The 20,272-nt window shown below is 32.7% G+C and overlaps 2 protein-coding genes across 8 annotated transcripts in view; one reads left to right on the plus strand and one right to left on the minus strand.

Annotated features, from left to right (window-relative positions):
- Positions 1-20,272, plus strand: part of LOC126882069 (uncharacterized) — a 550,590-nt gene that overhangs the window by 439,271 nt on the left and 91,047 nt on the right. The gene's annotated exons all lie outside the window — the stretch shown is intronic.
- The window catches only part of LOC126882072 (cystinosin homolog), a 159,063-nt gene that overhangs the window by 52,923 nt on the left and 85,868 nt on the right, over positions 1-20,272 (minus strand). For 2 of the 4 annotated variants that reach the window (XM_050646902.1, XM_050646899.1), the window contains exon 2: positions 3,933-3,993. In XM_050646902.1, coding sequence (XP_050502859.1) covers positions 3,933-3,987 — 55 coding nt within the window. In that variant the 5' untranslated portion in view covers positions 3,988-3,993. Of the gene's footprint in view, positions 1-3,932; positions 3,994-4,048; positions 4,187-20,272 lie in introns of those variants that run through there. The other 2 variants (XM_050646900.1, XM_050646901.1) reach the window with 2 other exon arrangements.

A 20,272-nucleotide genomic window follows, 5' to 3' on the forward strand; every position in this document is an offset into this window, starting at 1 on the left:
GTTGAAAATGGCGTAGATATTGAACAAAAACAATTGCTACAAAATAAATCAGGTCTTACGCTCGCGCCATTACCGCATACGTACTACCTTAAATATTAACTTTAGCAAAAAAATAACTAATAAAAAAAACTAATAATAAACGAGATAATTCAATAATTCTAGCTGCCACTATTTTCCGCCATAACTCAGAAAATATCGACGGCACGAACAATTTGTAAGAATAGAAATGATAGAAAATCACATTTTCAACACTTTTGGTTGTTATACTTTTTGTCGAAAAGTTGAAAATGGTGGAGCTATTGATCAAAAACGTTTAAAATCAAGATGGCGGCTAACGCAACAGCGGAATTCAGTCGAGATTTTAAATTTACACTACAATTGATCCCCCCTAAAGATTAGAAAAATAAAATTTGAGGTAGCTACTAACCAACTCCTCATCCACCAGAATTTAAATGCAGCGTTTTCCTTCGACAAAATACCTGTTATTATAGTGTTATTTCTATGTTCAAAAAGTTGGACGGGTTTAAAATGAATGGTTTTTGAAAAAAAATATGATCAAATTATAGAGCGCATTTTTTAATTTTTAAACATCTTCCATTTTCTCCATGTAACTTGAAAATGATAAGAGATACAGTAATGAAAAACAAAAACAAAATTAAGAACCCTATCTTTTTGTGAAGTATCTCTTTTTCGTATCGCTTATCATTTTTGAGTTACATGGAGAAAAAGAAAATTTTTAATAAAATTAAAAAATGTTAATCTGATAAAAAAAATCCACAAGGAAAAAGTTTTCCTGTAGTTGGCTGTATACCATGTGATACAAAAAACAGTAAAATCCTGTATAAAAGGTATATTTAAAAACCCTCAAAAGGGCCACATCAAATTCACATAACTAGTTTTCGACTGGTTTACCAGTCATCATCAGTGCTTACGTGCAATGTACATGCTAACCACCAAGTAGTATTGTACAAAAATATGTGGGTCAAAGCCCAGTAAAAGTAGTCCGTCAAGGAAACATAGGTATAAAATGCTATCTTAAGCCTGGATGTTTAAAATATTATGGATGTTTAAAACATCTGAGATCTAGATATGACTTGTTCATATGTTGGAAGTGAGACGGCAAGTGAAAATGAAATGGTTGGGAACCTCGGAACGATGACAAGACAAACGACAGTTCCACAGGTAGTTAAAAATAAAATAAGTCATATTTAAGAGTAAGGTATGCAGATTGTTAAAATTAGAAATGATGTAACAACACATTCCATTGTGAAAATTATCATTTAAAATTCATTAAACTAGTTGTTATAGTAAAATGGATTCACGTAAACTGTAAGTGGAACTAGTTAGGCAAACCACATAACACAGAAGTTTAGTGTTCGACAACTAAATACCGTAATAAAATTCCAAAGATAGCATCAATTACATGAATCATAGTGGTGTTTATAGACTACAATGTTCTGACTGTGATGCTACTTACATAGGAAGAACTTGTAGATCACTTGCTTCTCGCTCTCTTGAACACACCAAAAGAGAGAACACCTCTACCTTTTCACAACATCTCAAACAAAAAAACCATACGTTGAATATCCCAGATGATGTTGCTCTACTTCACAACATCCCATAGAAAGACTTCTTAAAATAAGACTTGTACGAGGACCTAGAAAGAATCAAAGAAAAACAAAAACGTCCGAATTGTGTCAATCGCCATGTTTCGTTCAATCGGGACTTCCAACCACTCCATCGACAACTTTTTTCTTAATACATTTACAATATTTCTTTTCACCTCATTTCAACTGCTTCATTCTCATTCACACTTATAATATTTTATCTGTTACTAGTCACAATAATCCTTTTGTCATCTTCAGCCATCTCACCAATTTTATCCATTCATAACATACATATAAATTACTGATATCATCATCCGCAAACATCCATTTTAAACAAATTTTCATCTGCATACAACCCACCACTATATTTCTACATATGACTATTATCACCATACCTACTCCATCTGTCATCACCAACATATAATACTCATCTCTAGCAAAACCAAATCAACAGTTTAATTTTTTCTTTCTGGGTCTCGTTCTTGTTCCTTTCACTAATTTCCTCACAGACATCTCATACCCCCCCTCCGCAGCCCCTATTGTCATCATCATATTACGGTTTTGGTTTTTGGACCCTTAGGGATCCGGGCAGCCTGCGATGCCTTTAAGAAATAGTCGCCTCAGTCTGAGTTTGTGCTTTCTTAATGATACATCCCCTAGATTATTTAAGACATTTTTACACCTCGGACACCCCCATTGTGATTTCTTACACACTTACACAAATTCCAATAGCTACTAATAAGTTAAATAAATTCGATAACTTTAAATCACCACAAAATTGCTTTTCTAAATCTTAGAACTCTTGATAATAAGATTTTATAGTTCCACTTACAGTTTACGTGAATCCATTTTACTATAACAACTAGTTTAATGAATTTTAAATGATAATTTTCACAATGGAGTGTGTTGTTACATCATTTCTAATTTTAACAATCTGCATACCTTACTCTTAAATATGACTTATTTTATTTTTAACTACCTGTGGAACTGTCGTTTGTCTTGTCATCGTTCCGAGGTTCCCAACCATTTCATTTTCACTTGCCGTCTCACTTCCAACATGTGAACAAGTCATATCTAGATCTCAGATGTTACCTAGGGCAAATTAGATAATATTTTAAACACCCAGGCTTAAGGTAGCATTTTATACCTATGTTTCCTTGACGGACTAGTTTTACTGGGCTTTGACCCACATATTTTTGTATAATACTATCTTGGTGGTTAGCATGTACATTGCACGTAAGCACTGATGATGACTGGTAAACCAGTCGAAAACTAGTTATGTGACTTTGATGTGGCCCTTTTGAGGGTTTTTGAATATACCTTTTATACAGTATTTTACTGTTTTTTGTTAATCTTATCTTATTTTTTTCAAAAACCATTTATTTTAAACATGTCCAACTTTTTTAACATAAAAATAAAACTGTAATAAAAAAGGTATTGTAGAAGGAAAACGATGCATTTAAATTCTGGTGGATGAGGGGTTAAATATACTTCTCATTTTTTCTTAAAATACATTAATCATCAATTTTTTTGCAGCATTTAATATTGCTCGTTTTAAAAGTATTTTCAAGTATGTACTACAAAAGGTATTGGAAGCATTATACACCTAAAATCGACCGGTTCTCTGTTATTTCAAGTTGAATACACCGATTTGAGCATGCACCAAAAATCAAAGTCTTTTCACCTACCATGTTTTTTTGTGTTATAACTAGAAGATTTATGAAAGGGTAAGGTTAAGAGATATTCGCAAAAACCGTCCGAAAAGGTGTAATTTTTCAATGAAAACGGTCAATTTTCAACCACGAATAACTTAAAAAGTATTGAGTTTTCAAAAAAAAATATAGAACAGTTTTTGCTTAAAATTAGGTTTTCTAGCCACTTTCGTGGTTATTTTGACCAAAAAAATTTCCACCTCCTTGAAGGGGTGGGAACCGCCCCAAGATAAAAGTGCCCCAGTACATAGGGTAGACTTTGTCTTTTGAGCTATTCCCTACTTACTGTGAAAATATCAAGCAAATCGATGTAGTAGGATGGAATTTGGAACCAAATATCCTCATTGACTGCCCATAGGTACATATTTTCAATACCTTTCAAACGAGATATCACTTGCTGTAAGGTCCTATTTAAAATTATCGGTCAAAGTGGCTTTGTAACGTCATCTTTCACTATTTCGTCACGTTATATTTATTACGTTCCTCCCTCCAAATTTCACTAAGTATAACCGTTCAAAAGATATGAGGGGGAGAGGGGTTTTTTGACTAGCATTGTATACCTATACCTAGATGAATAATGTAAGTATTATACATATAATAATTTAATACTTACAAAATAATACTGAAAGAATTGTTAAGGCAATTTTGGACGACGACAGCACCTCCATGATTATCTGAAAACAAAGAGACTGATTAAAATGTTTCGGCAGCCAATAACGACGTACTTACAATAAATAAAACCAAGATTAAATTTTATATCTTTAAATATTTAGTAAATTACCCATAATATAATTAAGATTGTATTTAAATCATCTTTATTAGAAATAAGGTAAATGTACTTATGTTGATTGTTTCATACAAAAGTTCAGTCTAATTCAAAATCAGAGATGACAAGATGATAACAGATTGCTAGTCCTGATTTCCATTGTAGACTAATATTTTCAATGATAACAGACCAGAGGAATTAAACATATAGATTAAAATGAAACAAACAGAAGATAGACCGGGAGCTAAGAATATAAGATACTTATAAAAAGTATATAAAATAACCAAACAGATAGCAAATAAAGCAAAAGATTTTAATCAGATTAGATTTCATCATCATCATCCAGCCCTTTGCGTCCACTGCTGGACATAGGCCTCCCTCATTTTTGTCCATTGTGCTCTATATTTGAGCACTTTGCATCCAATTTCTCGACATTTTCTTGAGATCGTCAGTCCAACGAGTAGGTGGTCTTCCTCTACTTCTTTTGTCTAATCTCGGCCTCCACTCAAGTAATCTCTTTGTCCACCTCCCATCACTGATTGGGCGACGTGTCCCGCCCAGTTCCATTTCAGGGTGGCAATTCGGGAAATAACATCAGTAACTCCTGTTCTTCGTCTTAAGTCTTCATTTCTAACTCGGTCACGAAGCGTTATACTCAGCATTGACCTTTCCATTTTCCTCTGAGCTATTTGCAGCATTTTAGAAGTTGTAGCTGTCAATGTCAAAGTTTCGGCACCATAAGTCATCACAGGCAACACACATTGGTCAAATGTTTTACGTTTTAAAGAAATTGGTATATTGCTTTTAAAGATGTCTTTGAGTTTTCCATAGGCTGCCCATACCAGGTTTATTCTTCGTAGTTCGCATTTTTGGTTGTCTCTTGTGATCTTTATTTCGTGTCCAAGGTATATATATATATATATATATATATATATATATATATATATATATATATATATATATGTATGTTTCCACTAGCTCTACTTCGTTGTCTAAACTAATCTACTAATCTAAATCAACGAAGTAGATTAGATTCTAAATCTAATCTTTAGATGTCTTGATTTAGATGTCTAAATCTAATCTACTAATCTAAATCAACGAATTAGATTAGATTTAGCCGAGATAAAAATAATAAAATACTTATTCACGAAAAAGAAAAATTTGACAGAAACCCAGTTAGAGTTAACGGAGACAGTAACAGCAATGGTCACCAAAATACAAACGGGGAAGTGGTTCAAGCACCTCAAAAAATAAAGAAAAGAAAAGCATTTGGACCAGATGATATTCTTGGAGAAGTGTGTTCAGCATTAGCAGAGACACGAACAAGTTGGCTAAAAGGATTTTTTTAACAGACTTATGGAAGTTCGACAAATGAATGTCAGACGAATGAAGAAGCAGTATATTGGTACCTGTTTACAAAAACAACGGAGATATGTATAGGTAGGTATAGGTAGGTACATAAAAACTAATATCTTCATGAATCTCCCTTAACAATTTTTCACAAACTACGTTTATGGAGTAAAGCATACTCATATTCTGCTGGCGCGAAATAATATCCATTATCATTGATAATTCTTGTATAATCATTATATAATTTGTGTTTCAAATGTGATAAAGTTAGAACAATCGAATTAGGGAAAATAATGAAAGTTAAAATTGTCTAGTACAATGTACTCCAATGTAATCAAATGAACAAAACTAAAGGGCCCCCATTCACGTTGAGATCGGCATCGATATCAGTATCTCGATCTCGATACAAGTCTCATAGTGTATTTGGCTGTCTCAATATCGCTGCATCAGATCGTAAATTTTGGGAGGAATTTCTCAATACAATACAAATTATATCTACGTTGATTGAACTGTTTCGAATTATGTTTCGAAAAAATAAAAAAACTGCTTTGAATAAAATTCGAAATTCGACTACGTTTATCAAAATGCTACGTTTGGTCGACTCTTCTCTATGCAGTTGAGGCATGGACTCTCAAAACATCAACCGTAAATAAATTGGAGGCCTTTGAAATATGGATCTACCGGAGAATCCTCAAAATGTCATGGACATCGCATACCTCAAACGAAGAAGGGAACTAAAATAATAAGGAAAATATAATAGACAAGGAACGAGAACTCTTCAACACAGTGAAAGTTAGAAAAACATCATAACTAGGCCGTATACTGAGAAATAATAAGTACCAATATGCTCAACTTATATAGTGAAAGAAAAGATCGAGGAAAAGATCGAAAAGGATCGTTGGGAAGGAAAAGACTATCGTGGCTAAGAAACATCCGACAATGGACAGGGCTAAATTTTGAACAGCTAATAAGAACAGCTGAATACAGAAAAGAGTTTGCAATTGTAGTATACTTGGGAAAACGTCAGGAAAAAAGTTTGAGGATAAAGAGACTTGGTGGTGGTCAAACGAAGTACAAGAAAAAATAAAAGAGAAGAGAAAATTATATAAAAAGTGGCAAGAACCCAGATCCGACACAGATCTTCAAAACTATATGGTGGCGAAAAAGAAAGCGAAAGTAGCAATAGTAAAAGCCAAAGCAGAAGCGTATTCAAACCTATACGATCAACTTGATACCAGGGAAGGCGAAACGAAGATATATAAAATAGCCAAACAGAGAGCAAAGAAAGCAAAAGATTTTAATCAGATTAGATGTATCCGAGATGAAAATAATAAAATACTAGTTCACGAAATGGATGTCAAAAAGAGATGGAGAAAGTACTTTGACAGCTTATTAAATGAAGAATTTGACAGACAGCCTGTAGAGTCAACGGAGACAGTAGCAGCAATGGTCACCAAAATAACAAAGGAGGAAGTGGCTCAAGCGCTGCAAAAAATAAAGAAAGGAAAAGAGGTAGGACCAGATGATATTCCTGGGGAAGTATGGAGAGCATTGGGAGAGACAGGAACAAGGTGGATAGCAGGCCTATTTAATAGAATTATGGAAGTTGGACAAATGCCAGACGAATGGAGAAGCAGTATACTCGTACCTGTTTACAAAAACAAGGGAGATATACAACAATGTACAAACTACAGGGCTATAAAACTGCTTAGCCACACCATGAAAATATGGGAAAGAGTAATTGATAGACGGATACGTGAAGAGACCGAAATATCAGAGAATCAATTTGGCTTTATGCAGTGCAGATCAACAACAGATGCAATTTTCATTATAAGGCAGTTGATGGAAAAATACAGGAGTAAAGAAACAAACGCTCATATGGTATTCATTGATCTTGAGAAAGCATATGATAGAGTTCCTCGAGAGATTCTGTGGTGGGCACTCAATAAGAAAGGAGTCTCTGGTGAATATGTAAAGATTGTGAGGGATATGTATGAGGGAGAAACGACTAGTGTTAGGACAGGTGTGGGAGAGACTGATAAATTTCATGTGAAAGTAGGATTGCACCAATTCTATGTGCTTAGTCCGTATTTACTCTCATTAGTTTTGGACCAGATAACAGCGAAACTACAGGGTAACATTCCATGGTGCTTAATGTATGCTGATGATGTCGTGTTAGTAGGAAATAGTGAAAGAGACTTAGAACAAAAACTGGAACAGTAGAGGCAAGCTCTGGAGGAAAAAGGTTTAAAACTTAGTAGGACAAAAACAGAGTATTTGGAATGTTCATTAAAGATGAAGTTACTAAAAATAAAATGGTATCTTTGGATGGTAAAATGATTGTAAAAAGCAATAGTTTTAAGTATCTGGGATCGGTATTACAGAGTAATGGAGAAATAGATGGAGATGCATGCAGTAGAATTGGGGCTGGATGGATGAAGTGGAAAGAAGCGAGTGGTGTGCTGTATGACAGGAAAATTCCAATGAAGCTGAAGGGAAAATTCTATAAAACAGCCATAAGACCGGCTATGATGTACGGAACTGAATGTTGGGCAGTGAAAAAGAAAGAGGAACAACGAATGCATGTGGCGGGAATGAGAATGCTTAGATGGATGAGTGGAGTGACAAAGAAAGATAAAATTAGAAATAAGTATATTAGGGGAAGTATAGGTGTGGCACCAATTGATGCCAAAATGAGAGAGCATAGGTTAAGATGGTTTGGTCATGTTCAACGTCGAGACGTTAATCACCCAATACGAAGACCAAAGAAAACCTGGGGGAGACAAGAAGGCAGGACATGTTGGTAAAGGGGATTAACATTGATATGACCCAAGATAGAATTGTGTGGAGAAATGCAATTAGGGAAGCCGACCCCGCTTAGGGATAAGGCAAAGAGAATGATGATGATTGCAATTGTAGTAGCCAACCTCAATTGAGGAGAGGATTTTTTAAGAAGAACAAGTTGATGGAACCCAAAGTGCAAATAATATTCAAATAGACAACTTAGGGAATCGACAATAACAATTTTGGTAAACAAATTCAAAGAAAAATGTCCTAATAGTATTATGAAGAAAATACACAATAAATTATTAAGAGGAAACAGTAGCGATCAACAGGTAGCAAAAACGCGTTCCAAGTTTGGGGCTCTAATTTTGAATATTTTTTCGAGATATTTGGCACACGTATTCGTAATATAATAAAGAATGGCGGTACAGAGACCAATTTAAAAAATATATTAATATGTGGAAATTACTCTGTAATTAAATACAATATTAAAAAAACGAGCCTGTACCGCCATTAAGAAGAACAAAAAAATACACTTTCTTCAAATAAACTTTTTTATCCGATGCCTAGATTTTGTGTCATTTTGGAACTACTAAAATTTTTTATTTCATTAGTAGTTCCAAAATGACACAAAATCTAGGCATCGGATAAAAAAGTTTATTTGAAGAAAGTGTATTTTTTTGTTCTTCTTAATGGCGGTACAGGCTCGTTTTTTTAATATTGTATTTAATTACAGAGTACTTTCCACATATTAATATATTTTTCAAATTGGGCTCTGTAGCGCCATTCGTTATTATATTACGAATGCGTGTGCCAAATATCTCGAAAAAATATTCAAAATTACAACCGCAATCTTGGAACGCGTTTTCGCTACCTGTTGATCGCTACTGTTTCACCTTAAATAAGATATCATTCATTCGTAAATAATTTTTAAAATCATTTGGTTCGTGCACTTTTAAATCTTGTAATAAATATGTCACTGTATATTTCTTTCTGTCACGTAAACATTGCTTTAGCCATATTCTTTTTTGTCGTCTTTCTTTTTTGAAAAATCTGATAACTGCTACTGCAATAAGCACGGGTGGCGGCGGCAACAGCATTTCTACATGTGAATTGGAAAACATGTTAATTCAACTGATGTTTCATGAGTCCATCTCACCGTGTAGGTACAGTACTGATAGAAATCTCAAGATACGTGTATCGCAATTGGTCGTGATACATGTATCGATACCGATCTCAGCGTAAATATGGCCCCTAAATATAATATAGAATATTTACGGACAAAACCAAAAAAAGTTAATGTCCACAGAGAACGGATATGAAGGGCTTGATAATGATAAGCAAACTCGGTGAGAAAAAAATATAAGCGCTACAGATACATGAAATAAAACCTTTACGGGTATGTACACTCACTGGCACAAAATTCCGCCATCCAGAATTTTTGATTAAGTTTGACAATTTATAAATTTATTATTTGTGCTCCGATTTTCAAGATTCTTGCACCAGTTTGTAGGTACATGTATTCATATTGTTTGGTATTATTCCGGTAACAAAAAATTTTGCTTGCATGTCATTGTATAAGGGTGAAAGGAAGCGTTGTATTTTCTCCTAATTTTAAAAAATTCTGTGGAGAAATGGAATAGCTGATTTTGTTTCATAGTCCTGTTATATTTTCCTGGGGGCATCACCAACATTTTGTTTTTTGAATTATCCGAATATCTTTTGTCTTGTAAGAGCTGTACCATTTTTTGTAAATAAAAACACTGATTGACTCATACAATTGAGGTTGGATTGATAAGATTAGAATGGCCCGCATGCAGCCCAGATCTCAATCATATTGAGCATTTATGGGATGAATAAAAAAAGCTATTTGCCGGCATCCTAGGCCTCCAGAAAATTTGGTACAGTTATGGGCCTGGTCGAGGAATAACGGGCTATTCCACAGGAAAGGAAAACACATCTTTATTAGATGATAAACAGATTGCGAGCGGTCGTTGCTGCAAGAGGTGGACATAGCCGATATTGAATTGTTTTGTTTTGTTGTTAAATTTGTTTTGTTTTGTTAATTTTAGTGCGTTTGATATTTTTAATTAAATAAACCTTCAAAGCAGTGTTTTTTAATTACAGCTCTTACAAGAAAAGAGATATTCAGATAATTTAAAAAACAAGACTTTAGTGATACCTCCAGGATAATACAAAAGGAGTATGAAACAAAATCAGCCCTCCAATTTTTCCACAGAATTTTTTAAAGTTAATAGAAAAAACAACGCTTACATTCACCCCCGTATAATGCCATCTAAGCAAAAAATTTTTGTTGCCTGAATAATAGCAATTGACATCAATATATGTACACCTACAAACTCGTGCAAGAATCTTGAAAATCGAAGTACAAATAATAAAGTTATAGATTGTCAAACTTAATCAAAAATTTTGGTTGGCGGAATTTTGTGCCGGTGAGTGTATATCCTGTAGATTCCATTATTGGTTATACAATTTTCAAATAATGAAATGAGCCGTTGATAGAATGGCCATCAAATCTAGTTTAACGATTTATCAGAGAAGTTGTGGAGTATCACAAATTAGGGGTAAAAATAAATCACCAAGACGAAAGTAACGGAAGAAGGTTAGAACAGCTACATTGTGAGTAATGAGACCTATCTACGGAAGTGGACGATAGAAGATAGAAGTGATGTTACGATGAAATGTGTGTATTAAGAATTGTTCAACAAAAAGAACACTTATGTCTTAATTGCTTATTCGTCAGATCACGACTATACATATTCTAACGATAACCAAAAATATCAAAATGAAGGTATCTTAAAATTTGTAGCAATCGATCTTAATCAAAGTGACCATGACCCCTTGCAATTTTGATTAAAACACATTGATGAAATAAATCACGCATTGAAATTATACAACCGTCGATTGTGTCGAGGCACATTTTTAGACTTTACCTCTTTTATAGATGAGGAATACATTATCTTGAAACTATTAATCCCCCTAGATACGTCCCAACTTAAGGGGATCGGTACATAGTTTCTGCTCCAATGCTATTCAAATGGGATTCATTTTTTTCGAATCCTGAGAAAATTAATAAGTATTTTTGAAAAATTTTAACGCAGAATGAAAGATTACGTTATTACCGAGGGCCGAAAGTCCCTGAGAAATTCTATAATGTTTATTTTAATAAGTCACAGGGGTAAAAATTTAAGAGAAAATTTAGTGTGATTTTTAATTTCAAATATCTCATTCAAAATAAACTTTTTATTTATTCTAAGGGACTTTCGTCCCTCGGTAATAATTTAGTCTTTCATTTTGCGTTTAAATTTTTCAAAAATATTTATTGGTTTTTTCAGGATTCGGACAAAATGAACACAATATCCGTGGTAATATTTTCCAAATCTATCTTTACGTTACAACGCACTCAGTGGAATAGAATATTGTCAGCATATTATCAGTCAGACAGTGACAATTTTAGATATTTATTTGACACGGCTTCGGAAATATTTTGAGTTGTTTTTTGAATAATATCGATAATGTATTTGATAAATAATTCATTTAAGGCGTGAAATTAATAAAAAGTTATCTATTGTTTATTATTTATGGAAGATTCCAAGCAGAGAATACACTAGACAGTGGTCGGCAAACTTTTTAGCCAAAGAGCCAAATATGAACATTACAACAATTTTAAAAAAATTGGGAGCCAAATCTGCTTGTTCAGCAAACTTTTATTATACGAAATAAAACTAAAGGCCCCATCCATAACTCCCAAAAAATTAAAACGTGTTTTTTTCGTTTTTTGGCGATATTTTCGTTTCTAATCATCGTAGAAACTTCTATTTTCTTTCGTTTTGTAAGGTTTTATTTCCTACAACACTGTATTGTTTATAAAAATTTTGGCACAAAATCCATTTTTTTTTAATGTTGATATATAGAACCAAAAAGGGAAAGAACAGCAAACGTGAGCTTTTTCAGTTGATCATAAGAATCAGGAATACTATTCCAAGCGTTGAAAATAATCATACCTTCCTTCTCCAGGTCATTCAAAGCAGACCACTTGTGTTGTGAACATTTTTTTCTTCTCCAATATTTCCAATTCAACACGAAGACGTTCGAATTTAGAGCGCCATACATCCTTGTTCTTAAATACATATTTCAAAGCCATTAATGCAAATGTTAAAAGGAGAAAATTTTAACTCGGTTATCGTAGCATTAAGAGGAATTTTGACAAATGCTAAAGTTTGTAAGTTTGATAAAAGCTTAATTTATCAGAATAAGATGTAGAAGTTTTTTTTAAATGAAAATATTATTGCGCTTTCCGTGGATATTTGTGCCAGAGCCGCACCTAAGCAAAGCAGCCAAAGAGCCACATGCGGCTCCGAAGCCGCACTTTGCCGACCACTGCACTAGGATATATTCTGTGATCCAAGTATTTTGTTGTTAAATAGGTTTAAATTTTATCTAAGCGTTCCATAGTAACAATATACATGTAATATATTAAAAAATCACTTTATCACTTTTCCTCTTTTCTAGATTAAGTATTACATAGTTTTTATTGCATAGTATACCTATAAATTATTTTAATCACTGAATACATAGTTAGTGAAAAAAATATCATATTAATTAACTGAATTAATAATTTATGCAATTTTACAAATAACGGTTATCCAAGAACATTCAAAATTCATCTCTAAGTGTTAATGGTGACAATGTCAGTGTCAAGTGTCAAATAATCTTTATGTACATATCCATACCAGTGAGAATTTTACTACACGTAATTTGCCGTGTAAAGAAAGAAAAAGTAGGGATAGCCGTAAAATAATTGCGCATGTGCTCTTAAGGCTTATTTATCTTGAAACTGGGCGTGGACGGCACGGCTGTCTTACGGGGCACGTTTGAAGAATCGTGTGATATGAACAACATTGAAAAGCATTTAAATTATAATTAATCATATTATATTATAATTATATTATAATTATATTATATTATAATTATATTATATTATATTATATTATATTATATTATATTATATTATATTGTATTATATTATATTTTATTATATTATATTATAGTATATTATATTATATTATATTATATTATATTATATTATATTATATTATATTATATTATATTATATTATATTATATTATATTATATTTTAATTATATTATATTATAATTAAAAATGAGTTGTTATTCTATCGACGCCACTGACTGCATTCCATCAAAAAATTATTTATATTTTTTGATGCTTTATATCACACTGATAACCCTCACAATTTAGACTATCAGAATCACTATTATTATTCATTAGAATAATTATCTTTATACGTCTGTTTAAATTATTTGACGTGAATCTAAAAAAAACAGCAATTGAATGAAAATTGAACAAAATATCTAACCAATTATAACCAACAATCAGTCGCAAATATGAGAAATAGTATGTTGTACAACAAGAGAGAAAAATGACATTTCTCACGAGCGTAGAAGTTTGTTGGCACTAGCCGAGATACGAGGCGAGTGCCGTAAATCAAGCGAGGGAAAAATTGTCGTTTTCTCACGTGTTGTACACTGTACTTTTTCTATGGACGCGTTTTTGTCAAGAGTTCAAACTTCAAAATTAAATAATTTAGGTGCTTTTATGTAGATTATATGCCAAAATTGAAATAAAATACATATTATACACATGTAGGTATTTAATATTCTTAATATTTATATACTTTTATTTATTTAAAATTATAGTTACCAGTTATATTTGAACAGTTTTGAAAGGTAATTCCTGGTAAGTTTTGATTTGACACATTTTATTTGAAAAAAATATTTGTGTTTGTATTGTGCATGTCACCATGGAAACCGCGATTCTACGTATAGAACCCGTGAGAAAAAATATTTCTCATTGCAATGGCCGACTTTTCTCACAGCCTGAGAAATTGTTCGTTTTGAATGTACGTAAGTAGTGAGAGAAGTTGCACATTGTATAGCATCCACAGAAAAAATATATATTATTTATTATTGATCGGTTTCTCGTAAAATCGTACCAATTATTACAACCATAGACTACAGAAATTCTGAAATCATAAAAAATATGTTCGTATTGTGTATAAGTACCGGAAATGTTATTGAATAATTCTCTATTCGGTAATACAAACATTAACATAATTGACAAAAAATTCATTGACCAAACAAGAAGTATGTGCTGTAATTTATTTAATTCAAAATACATTTTACTGCCGTCAGAAAAGAGGAAAAAATGTTAAATTAAATAATTTAGGTGCTTTTATGTAGATTATATGCCAAAATTGAAATAAAATACATATTATATACATGTAGGTATTTAATATTCTTAATATTTATATACTTTTATTTATTTAAAATTATAGTTACCAGTTATATTTGAACAGTTTTGAAAGGTAATTCCTGGTAAGTTTTGATTTGACACATTTTATTTGAAAAAAATATTTGTGTTTGTATTGTGCATGTCACCATGGAAACCGCGATTCTACGTATAGAACCCGTGAGAAAAAATATCTCATTGCAATGGCCGACTTTTCTCACAGCCTGAGAAATTGTTCGTTTTGAATGTACGTAAGTAGTGAGAGAAGTTGCACATTGTATAGCATCCACAGAAAAAATATATTCTATTTATTATTGATCGGTTTCTCGTAAAATCGTACCAATTATTACAACCATAGACTACAGAAATTCTGAAATCATAAAAAATATGTTCGTATTGTGTATAAGTACCGGAAATGTTATTGAATAATTCTCTATTCGGTAATACAAACATTAACATAATTGACAAAAAATTCATTGACCAAACAAGACGTATGTGCTGTAATTTATTTAATTCAAAATACATTTTACTGCCGTCAGAAAAGAGGAAAAAATGTTTGTTTGTCAAAAGTACAAATGGCTTTTCGCTTAAATTAAATGTTCAAGCTACCCCCCACCTGCCTCTGAATGGTAATTGAAACGTAGAAGACGATCTTCTTGAAGATTGTGGATCATTTGTGGAGTATATTACGAATTTTCAGTAGTAATTGCACAAGAGCTCTAAAATTCTATTTTAATTTTAGAGATCGAGTGCAATTTGTTGCGATTATTTCATGAATAAAACTGTTCAACACCAAAATTTTATTGTAATTTATTTAGGTAAGTACAAATTAGTACAATTAAACACACAGTTGTTAGTTGTTATAAATATTAATTTGACGGTTGAAAGTCATCACTTTTATAATTTTTAAAACATTAATTGTCATTAATGTCACTGAATGTATTTTTTCGTAGCAACGAAGGGCATCTGACGTAATATACTTGACGACGGGAAATTATCAAAAATTATCGGGTATAATATCACAAGAGAGTGAGAATAACTTGAAAATAATGCGACAGTTTTTCGAAAATTTGTTGTCTGCAATAGACACGAGAGCCCGCAGGGCTCGAGTGGCTATTGCCCAATGACAACAAATTTGAGTAAAAATGAAGAATTATTTTCTTATGTATTCTTACTGTCGTGTGATATTCGTAAGATTATTTTTTAATACGTATATTATGGATATTTTCTTAAATGTGACAGTTGTCAAAACTAGGAAACTGGTTGCCATTAAACAGAAACAATCTACTTAAAAAAATTATATCGGTAATTTTCTACAGTAGATAATTCTCAGTATAATTTTAATCTGATTGGACAGAATTGAACACGTGATCAAATATCTTACTATACGATTGGAAGTTAAAATCATTAAAAAATAATCGATTTAATTTAGATTTATGTAGCTTTCTATTGGTCAGAATCTCCTATGAATGAAATAATCAATCTAATTAGGTATATGAATTTTTTAAATCTTAAATTTTTTGGTCAATCGGCGATCATCCTCATCGATTTCATAAGATGTATTGAATTAAATGAATCAAATATTGAATCAAATTTCGTCCTTCCCCCCTACTTTTCTGAAGATAAGGCGAAACTGCACCTATGCTGATATTTTATAAGTGTGAAGCACGACATAATAATTCTTATGTCTTTCTATTAGTAGCCCATTTTAGCCGCTCTATAGCTCTTTTCCTATTTTCTGAGGCCTTTTCTGAAGACTTAGACTTTTCTGGTTTTCTGAAGACTTAGATACGATGCATATATTTTTGACCACGGATTCATGTTTGAAGAAAATGGGTCTATGATCTTTCAATAATAAATATTTTCGTTAACTTGACTGTGAGTTAGTGCGCTTGACGTACATTGAGCACCTGAAGCTGAATCCAACAACTTCAGAAGGCTTTAGCTTCAGAATAATAGTATTTCAGACCTAGGTTCCATGGACTTTTTTAATCTACGCACTGAAAACTATGATTGACCGAATTTTCGTTAAATTTGACCGGAGCCACTTTTCCATAAGGAGTGGCGTTGCGTGGTCCTTTGTTAAAAAATGTACATGTTTTCCCAGAACTTACAAGAAGACATTTTGAATTTAAAAAAATAATAAATGCATATGAAACCAGATAATACCTATATGTAATTGTTTGAAGGTTTAAGCGTGTTTAAGGATACCTTGTTTGTTAGAAGTATTAACGATGTATATCTATTACTACTCACGTTTACTTTTCAAGGAAAACCATTGTCAATGTCAGGTGTGTATAAGCCATATTATAACAATATAAACTATCGATATTATTATCTCTATATTCAAAAGAGTATTATGATAATAATACTGTTTTGAATTATAATGGGAAAAAAACATTCAAAACGAAAATTTTATGATCGAAAATAACCACCATAAAAAACAATGTAAAACATATTTTACGGAGTTATACGAACAAATATGTTTCTCAAAATACACCTTAATAACAGCACAGTATAAAGAGGGATATCCCTCTGTACCTATACTGTGATAATAGTGAGCCAGCAAAATAATCATAAGCAGGTCGTGGATCTTAAGACCCCCAGTACACGTTTGGCCAACTAGTTGGACCAGTGAGTTGGGCCAATAAGTTTGGCCAAATAAGAACAGTGATTACACGTTGGTGGAGTTGCTCAGTCTGCATTGGCCTTTCGCAGTAGTGATGTTGATTATAGTTACTTTCGAGTATTCGTTACAAATCGTTACTTTTGTATAAAGTAATCATTTAAAGTATTCGTTACTTTGATTACTTTTGTATTTGAGTACCGGTAATCATATCGAGAATCGCATTTCTCAGTATTTCGTATAAATATAAGATCCGATATAACGACGTTCACCGATCTATTTAATGGATAGAAATTAAATGATATGTAATTGTTCTGTCATTGCTGCTCCACAATATTAGTAATCTCGAGTAATGTGTGTGTGTGTCAGAGTGGTAGTTGGCTTCGGACATAATCCATTAGCCACAGATTTTTTATTTTAATTAATTTGTTAATTAATTAAGATTAAATACGAATTTGAGATTGTTTCAGGAAATCAATTAGTACATCAAGAACCTCTTTATCAGAAGTGCATAATAACGTACTAATACTAGTAGGAAACTGTACATTACGTAAAATGAGCGAGTTTACTAAAACTGAAGTATTATTTTTATATTTAGTGCAAGAAAAAAATACGTGATTTAGGTCTCCATAAGAAGAATTATCACAGTCACAAAATGGAGTTCTATTGATACCTAATCTATATAAATGAGCCGGAAAGCATCCATGATTAAATCTTAATCTGGTTATGGTAGTGGCATATGCCCTACTGATACTATACGAAGATATATGTGGCCTTTAGTTCTTGGAAGATATAGTTCTTGGAAGGGTCGGGTGAATATCGGCATAATGATTGGTCGAAGTTGTTACAAAAGTAGTCCAAATGTTTTCCCAGTTTGTACGTACTTCTTTCTTTAATACACAAATTAAATCATGAATAGTAAAAACATTCTCTATCTGTTCAAAGCCCCAAGCCTGTTTAGCAGCCATGTCCACAGTTTCATTTCCTTGGATACCAGTATGACTCTTAACCCATATCAAATTTATCTTTACATTTTTTAAGTATAACTGGTATAATAAACTTCTAATGCCTATGACTATTGGATTGTTATAATATTTTAATGCATGGTGCTCTAAAGATTGTAATACGGATTTAGAATCCGACATGATTACTGCACTATTAACTTGTTCACTGATGCACCATTTTAAAGCATACTCTATTGCTTTAGCTTCAGCTGTGAAGATTGAACAATAATTCGGTATTCGTCTTTGATACAAATGGTCAAAGGTCGAAACAAACACTGCATACGCAGTACCTGCTCCGCACCTCGACCCATCTGTGTAAATGTGTGTTGATTTTTGGTACTGTGAAAGTATGGATTTTAGGAGAGTATGATTATAAATATTAAGATCACTATATTTTGGATATGAGACTGTAAACTTGGTTGCAGTGACCTTAAAATGCTGGTCAAAAAGTGGAAATTTTGGCATAGTTATGATATCATTATTTAATTTAGATGTTTCGACAAATGCTGCTGCCAGCAATGGAGATTTTTCTTAGACCAGTAAGGACTGATTAAATCTGAATTACTTAATTTGGAAATAGTAATCTCGAGTATCTCGAGTAATCTGTTTGCATCAATTAAGTGCCAAAAACAAACCCTCGAAACTCTAGATGACGTACCTTATCAGTAACCCTGCTCACCCAGGTGCTTCGGAGGTCGGTTCTGATTGCAAATTCGTGTTCAGTGACCCCAAATACCCCGAAATAAGAAAACCTGGCCCTTAATATACCGATTTTAACATGTTTATGCATTTTTCGATGCGTTTTATACACTTTAAAATGTAATAATGCATTTGCACATATATTTGTATTGTAGACTTTTTCCAGACGTTATCCTTATCCTAAATACAATGCAAAAAGTTGCAAGTCTCTATGTACCTACTATATTTAAAAAATAGATTTATTCCTGTGTTTTTATTGTTAAATGCCCTGGTCTAATAAAAAGAATGCCATACCTACATGTAAAATTAAAGTTGATGATCATAGTCTAGAAATATTATCATTTCTACATATTTTCCGGTCAATCTAAGCTATTTTTTCTGGGCCTGATAAGAATAGTGTGTATTTATTATTAAAATCTAATGTGTTGAATTTTTATTTTCAAAAGAACTAACATCTGTGAATTATCTACCTCGACAAATCGTAAGACATCTGTTTCTGGGTGCATGCTTTGTTAAATGATATACCTCCCTATGTTTCAGCTACTTCTCAGCGCCCTGTAATCCTGTAAAACTCTGCATAGCCTTCGCCCTTCATAGATTTTACTTACAATTTTACTTAACTGTACTGATACCGAACACTCGTGGAATACCGGTCCGACTCCGATATCAACCGAGTAGCCGATATCAACCAAATACTCAAAATAAAAAAATCAAAATAGGTACTCGCTCTGATACGATTGGTATGAAGTAATCAGAGTAATCAAAGTAATCAAAGTAACGATTTACCTCTCTGTATAGTAATCGTTACTTTCGGTATTCGTAAGTAACGAAGCTGCAATACCATAGACGACCGAAGGAGTGTCAGTGTTTGCGCATTCCGTGGATATATATAGAACCCGTTCAAAGATGATTAAGCTTCTTTGTTTTCAGATTCTTAAGGAACCGAAACGAGAATGATCCGAAAATAAACGTCGCCGATGCAACGTGCAGAAAGGGATGCGACCGTTCGCTGTAGAAAAGCCTTGGCATACTGTCCCAATGGAGTTGAGGGGATCACGCCCAAGATCTACAGAAGGAAGCACCTTCTAGCCAGTCATCCGAGATACATTTTGTAACGTGGTAGTTCTTCTAAGGACGACAGACTCAGTAAAACACAAGTTAAAAATAAAGTAAATATATTACAGATAATTATATACAGTATAAAACAAATAAAATAAAATATAATTCCATCTTCTGCAAAGGAAAAACAATATTAAATTTTATTACAGTCATCCGATCATAATAGCAACATTAACATAATACGATAAACCATATATACAATAACAATCTCGCTACGTTAACACTGGCGGATCCACTGGGGGTGTCGCGGGGGTCATGACCCCCCCCCCCCC

Source organism: Diabrotica virgifera, chromosome 3 (genome assembly GCF_917563875.1).
Source record: "Diabrotica virgifera virgifera chromosome 3, PGI_DIABVI_V3a".
In the NCBI taxonomy this organism is placed as follows: domain Eukaryota; kingdom Metazoa; phylum Arthropoda; class Insecta; order Coleoptera; family Chrysomelidae; genus Diabrotica; species Diabrotica virgifera.